A 6,670-nucleotide genomic window follows, 5' to 3' on the forward strand; every position below is an offset into this window, starting at 1 on the left:
GCACCGCCAGCCGGCTCGGCTGTGCCGCCGGCTCCCTAAAAATCACGGCCCTGGGGGTGGAAGTGGCCCCGAATACACAAACCTTAACCCTCCAGGGCATAATATCTGTAGTGCTGATGAAACTAAGGCGGGGGAAAGACGCAAAGTCACTTGCCTGGTTTAAGGCAGTTACTTTATTGATGTACTATTTAATTGTTTTGCTAAAGTAGATGTCTCAGCCTTATTAATTTAGAAGAAATTACTAACTGGAGAGAAAACACCAGTTCTAGCCCATATGTTAACTTGGTTAACTTGATTCTTTTTTCCTTGGGGGCAGGGAGAGAACATCCCGTATCACTTCTCTACTTGAAATCACAGGATCTCTTGAAGGCCTTATGCCTTGCCCTCTTGTTTAAAAAAAAAAAAAAAAATTTAAAATCAGCTAGATCCCACCAGGAGCTTCCTCAATCCCTCAGCAGCCCAGACGCAGAATGGACAAGGTCCATTAATTTGGAGCAGGTTGGCAAAATATTCAATGAAGGAGCCAGTGGAGTACTCGACTAGTTATCACTCCAGCTCATTTGCTCTGCCTGTTTGGGAGTTACAACCCTCAACAGGTTTGGATCCATTTCCTTCACCAGGTCTGTAACCACGGGTAACTGCAGAAATGCCGTGGCTTCGCACTGCTGCAAGGAGGCTGTCAAGGTTGTCAGGTTTTAAAACCAACCCACTTTGACGGCTCTTCTGTTCTGCAGAATTGACCTTGCAGTTCGCTCTGAAAAACCTGTTTAACAATTCTTTTCCTTTTTTGCAGCATTTAAAGTAAAAGCAAAATACAAGAAGTTCATGGATGCCTTTGTAAAGGACTGGTAAGTTGAAGATGTCCCTGCCTTTTGCAGGGGGTTGGACTAGATGCCTTTTAAAGGTCCCTTCCAACCCAAACTACTCTGTGCCTCCAGATATACAAGATCTGGCTTATTCTAGTGTCTTCTCCCTAGCAGAAAAAATAAGTTCACTTCATTCTGAAGCATATTGTGAAGGATGAGGCTCAGTACAGGCTCTTCTTCCTCTTTATTCCGTGTATGCTAGAGCCAGGATCAGAGGAGCCGCTAGCTCTTGGAGGCTCTAAACATTTCTCGCTTTGGAAGTGCAAAGGGGATAAATCTGCCTGTGGTCAGCAAGGGTTTCAAGGCTTTGCTTTTTCTTTTTTCCTCCTTTCTGAACATCTGCAGTTGACTTCCATGCTGGCAGGAGAGTCCCCTTTTCACTAGCATGTGCCATCTGACAGCCAAATCCCACTGGCATATCTGCAGCGGTAGTTACACCTGGCTGATGCTGTCCATGAAGAAGAGAATGTGTTAAATTAATCTAGGACAAAGGATAAAAGCACTTAAACAAGAAGCCCAAAGCAAAATAATTATTCCAAATCTAGTAACTCATTGTTTAAAATTAAGTTGTACTCATCTTGAGTCAAATTACCTCCCATTTAAGTCCTTCCCTCAAAACTCTCCCCAAAAGTCCTCAAATAAAATCCTTTCCGTTACAAGCCTGCCTGAATTTGCATACAGATAGTTGACATTCTTGGTGCAACAATAAAGACATGACAACAAGCTGGAAATGTTTGTTTTTTTTGCCTGGAGCACTGCCTCGCAGACTCCCCAGGAGCCCCTGGAAGTTCATCCAGGTTCCAGAAAGCATCCTCTGGGTGGTAAACTTGCTTTCTGAGCCTTAAATTATCAAACACCTCAAACAGAAGGAATGCGTGCCCAGCAACTGTGTTAGATCAGCAGCAACAGAAAATTGAGAAGGGCTCAAAGGCTTTTCTCCTGCTTGCGCTTCCTGGGCTCTATTAAATGCTCATTCTTTGCTATTCTGTCTGTAATGCCATTTTTCCCATCGGATGAGAATTTGGTCCCAAAAGTGCCTGAGTGCTTACAGGTGAGTTCTTTCTGATGAAACTTCTCACCAGAGACCGATGGCAGCTTCAGAGAGATCTTAATGCCCGTGAAGCCAAATGTGGGAGGGTGGGAGCTAGTCGGGAATAAGGACCAGCCCCGCCCCAAGGTGAAGAGCACGTGCCATCTCCATGACTGAAGTCGAAGACGAGAGCGAAAGCCTGCCTGCTTGCCCCGGCAGTGTTGGGTAAGCACAGGCTTTCAAATCCGGGGAAGCTGAGCACTATTTTGGAAGGCTAAATTTAGCAGTGATTAAACGAGCTCTTAATTAACCAAATATTCCCCCTGCTTGCCTTTCCAAATTTTTCAATAACTGAACAATTATACTGAGCTCAGCCAGTAATTACTCTCCATTCCAGACACTGCCCTCGCCAACTGCAGCCTTCGAAACCACCAGGTGTTCATGCGCCGGGAAATGAAGCCCATGGAGTGTGAGTCAAATAATTGAAAACCGAACAGGAAAAAAAAACCACCCAGGTTCTGAGGCACCGTAGGGAAAACCGCTCCCCCAGGCCGAGTCCGCAAGTGTGTAGTCCCTTCCAGGCTGAAGATCCATCATGAACAGGATTAGCGTGGATCGAAGCTGCAGGACTATGTTTTCACGGGTGCTCTGGCAAAGATACAAAGGTCCCTGATGGTTTTTCTGCCACAGAAGGCTCTACAAAGCCTCCCTTGGGGGCTAATGTGCATCTCTAGAGAGGGAAGCCATGGCCTTACTCACCGACCAGAAAGGAGAAAACAGAAAGTAAAGCCCACAAGTCTCAAAGAACACAAGTCTCTCAAATATTTGTAGTTGCAGCGGGGTAAAAGAAGTTGGAGGGTGAATTCGGCCATTTACTGGTCTGAGTGATATATAAACAAAACCAAGCTCAAATGTGTTGAAGCTTTCCCCCCTTTATTTTTAAAAGCAATTTGAAGACGTGGTTGCACAAGCACTTCTTTTCACGGCCCATCAGTTGTATTGGTTTAGCTGCCTAAATGAAGTGAATCTGGTTGTGACAAGAATAATTATTTGGGGCTTGATTGGGGAAAAAACCCAACAGCAAAACAACCCTACAAACTAAAATGGCTTAATCCTTTAAAACCATAAGGCTGCAAATCAGAGGTACCAGCCCAAACGAGGGGACGGAGGCGGTTTAAGCTGGAGCAAAAGTAAAGGAAGCGCTTGTCGAATGATGCTCCCAGCTACGCAAACGCAACTTCTCTAATGTAGTTGAAGGATTTGCTTATGGCAATCATGCTTGCAGAAACACGCCTGCTTTCTGGTTAGGTTGTGGAAATCGATAGAGGCTTCTGCCTTCTCTGAGGGCAACCTGAAACAACAGATTTGGAATTCAAGAGCTTTGAAATTTCCCCAAAGCCTCGAAGCTCTCGCCGGGGTGTTACAGAGCCTGACGGGTGGTGTTTGTAGCTGGGGAGCGAGCGAGGGTGGAAGTAGAGTCCCTGGGAGAGGCTGCAACTCGTTGCTGAGAAGGAAACAACGCAAAGAAAGGACAGAACAGGTAGAGATTCAATAAAAAAAAAAAAGCATGGGGTTAAAATAATAACGCCAAAGACAGCAACATGCTAAAAACAAGCACGTATTTCTACCGCGCAAATAAGCTAAACGGTCACGTCTGATCCACGATCCTTCCGTAAAAGCTCTCTTCAATGGGGGCAGGAGATTCCGCCTACGGAGAGCGACGGGAACGCGCAGTCGTCGGGCAGGTCCTGGGGTGAAGCCTGTAATTGCACATAGACCCTCCACAGACTGAGTCCGAGACACGTGCCTCAGAGCCCTCCGACATAAACATTTACCGGAGAACGTAACAGAAGACAAAAATGCTTACTAAAACGCTGCTTTGATGCTTTTTTCGAGACCTAAGCTGACGTGCTGGTGCCAGCAAGCTTCTCTCTCTCTCCCCGCGCTGACGCTATCGGAGCGGCGGAGACGTCCCGCTCCCGTCGCCTCTGTCCCTCCCCACCCTGCGCCGCGGCGGCTTAGCGCTCGTGGCTGAGGCTAGACCCCCCGTCCTGGGTTTCCTTGCGAGCACAGTAAACGGGGCAAGAAGAGCGGAGGCTTTGCAAGGGAGTCAAGCTGGCTCTCGGCTGCGTCTCAAACGGGGCACGTGCCGCTCGGAGCAAACGCTGGTTCTGCACCGGGATGCTGACAGGAGGTGAGATCGCAGGAAACGGCGAGTCTCCGGCAGCCGCCGGTGCCTGGGCACGCGCTCTCCTCCGCAGCCCCCGCGGGGTGCCCATCTCTTCTTTTAGGAAGATATAGCAAATAGGAAGATTTCCTATTTAAAAAAATGGGATATTTTCCAAGCCTAAAACCAACAGGATATAGGAATAGGAAATCTACTTCCACGCCAGGTGCGAAGCCTTGTTACTGGCGGCGGCATGAAGCTGATGTAGCATGGCCTTCCTAAGCCCCCCCGCAGCCTAAAGCACTTTCTCCTGTGATGAGTGAGTAATTCAGCGCGACACATTAACTAGTTCGCTTCTGCGTTTCGCAGGTAGCGTAGCTGTTGAAGCCCCTCTCCCCGCGCCCGAGGCCCCTCTCGTCCTTCCACCGGGCCCCTCCAGGACTATGAGGACACAACCAGTTTCCCGAGGCTGTGACGTTCCAGGCTTAAAGTTTTTTCTTGTTTTTTATTGGACTAAACCCAAGATTTCTTACAAGTTTTGGTTTTTTTTTCTGAAGAACAGAGAGCTACTGAAGACCCGGAGCACACAATGCCTGGCAGGGAAATTATTCACTTACATGGATGGAGATAAAAGACCAGCTCTGTCCCCATCCCTCCACTGTGGTCCTCCCCATTTAAACCAGCTCTGCAAGGAGCTTCTCCCCCAGCACTGGGCGCCGTAGGCTGCAGAGCTTCACTCTCCCATCCTGCCCAAGAGATGCTGCTGCAAAGATCAAGGCGTTAGAGAGAGGTTTGCTGTAATAAACTCGCCTTTGTATTAAAACAAACAAACAAATGAAAACAGCCAAGCAAAGTTACTCGGTTGCTATTTCCTCTGCTTCTGTTGTTGGGAATTACTCGTGCTGTGCCTCAGGCAGGCGGAGGTTCCTCCGCAGATTTAATCATTTTAAAAAGATGCCAACAACAAAATGACAGGGAAGCTCTGCTGTGTTTAGCAATCGGCGATGAGCGTTGGGATAATTCTTTCTATTCGGCCTCCGCTGCGCCAGGCCCCGCTGTTGGAGCAGGCTGCGGCACGGGCTCTGCCCGGCAGCCATGCCCTGCCTTCACCTCCACTGACCTCACTGCTCCCAGCCACACCGCGGGGACCAAGAGGCTCCCAGAGCTAAAGAAGAAAGATTTTGCTTCCCCACCATACCTCCTGCCACTGCTTCTCACCCGGGGGGGGCTTTGGAGGCAGCATTGATGCACTGCAATGATGCTGCTTTTATCAGGACACTCATTCCAGCCGCGTTCCCAGCGAAGCCAGCCAAGGACAGCGGCCGGTGCTGTGGCCTACAAACGTGGTCATCGTCACCGACCGGCTGCCGTTAATCAAAACCCGAGAAGTTCTGGTACACAACCACTTCCTCCGCTCAGCCATCAGTAGCTAACCCGCACCCGGAGGTATCCCTACGAGGAGACCTTTTCCCTTCCGTCCGTAGCACCTCTCATCCCAGGATCGCAAAACACACATCAGGGACGTCTTAAAACACTTCTGCAGGCGACGGAAATAGCGTCGCTGTTTTCCAGGCAGGTAACGAACAGCGGCACAAGAATAAGCGGCTTCCCCGAGGTGACGGTGCAAGTCAGCGGTGATTTTCTACGAGGAGCCCGGACTCCTGACCGGCCCCGTTTGAGTTAATCTCTTCAGCTGCGACGGCGAGTGCCGCCTCGATCGGCGTCTCCAACATCAAAACCCTTGTAAACCTCTTCTGGATTTTATTAGCTATCTCGCTCTAAGCCTGCCCGGGTGACTTATCATCCGCGCTAGCGCCGTCGGGATGAATGGCCTGCGAGTCCCCCCCAGCAGATGATGTGAGGGAAGAGAAATACATCCTCTCGAGCGGGATCAGGTAACCGCTGCCGCCGGCAGGCACGAGGCAGGCGGGTGCCGCGGGCTCCCCGTGTCCTCTGCTACTGCTCCTTCTCTGACACTGCCCAGCGGCGGAAAGCCGCTTCCAAAATGTGGTGGCTAGAGGTAACGGGGGCTCCAGCTCATTTTATGATAATGCCATTCCCGTAAGATGTTCCCTTCTGCAGCGTTAAATGAAAGGGGGGAAAAAACCCCTGTGGCAAAGAAAAAGGGGGAAGCCAACTTACATCTGCGGGGTCACTGGGATTCTGCTGCCAGCCCGTGCTCCCCCGAGGCAGGACGCCGCCGGGGCTGGGCACAGCTTGTCTGGCGGGACCTGCACGTCCCTGAAGGTTTAGGTGTCCTCTCTCCACGGGTGTCTTCAAGAGCGCTGCTGCCTCTCCCCTTTTAGCATTACCACCTTACAGTTAATCTACCTTCTCCATCCTTCCAGGTTTTTGAAAGAGAAGTTCAATGTCGCCTGAGAAGTAACTGCTATGTAGAGCCTTTTTCCTGGGAGGCTGCTTGCAAGAGCCAGCCTCGTGGTTCTCACATGTCGAGCTGATATTTAAAAAAAACCCAAAAGGCGTGGAAGTGTTGTGGATTTGATGGATGTCCCTGGTGAGGTTTGCTGGAGTGCATGTATGAAGCGGTGACTGTCTCCAAAAGGCTGTGTTTATGGACACACCACATTTAGCTTCAGGAATCTCCCC

General features: G+C 49.9%; 1 protein-coding gene across 1 annotated transcript in view; it reads left to right on the forward strand.

The window, feature by feature from the left end:
• The window catches only part of OGFOD3 (2-oxoglutarate and iron-dependent oxygenase domain containing 3), a gene marked incomplete at its 5' end in the record, with an annotated part of 59,028 nt that extends 53,532 nt beyond the window's left edge, over positions 1-5,496 (forward strand). Inside the window, one exon of the mRNA XM_010296211.1 lies at positions 5,352-5,496. Coding sequence (XP_010294513.1) covers positions 5,352-5,496 — 145 coding nt within the window. The remainder of the gene's footprint in view (positions 1-5,351) is intronic.
• Positions 5,497-6,670: the final 1,174 nt, after the last annotated feature.

The sequence above is a fragment of the Phaethon lepturus genome, unplaced genomic scaffold (assembly GCF_000687285.1).
Source record: "Phaethon lepturus isolate BGI_N335 unplaced genomic scaffold, ASM68728v1 scaffold8411, whole genome shotgun sequence".
NCBI lineage: Eukaryota > Metazoa > Chordata > Aves > Phaethontiformes > Phaethontidae > Phaethon > Phaethon lepturus.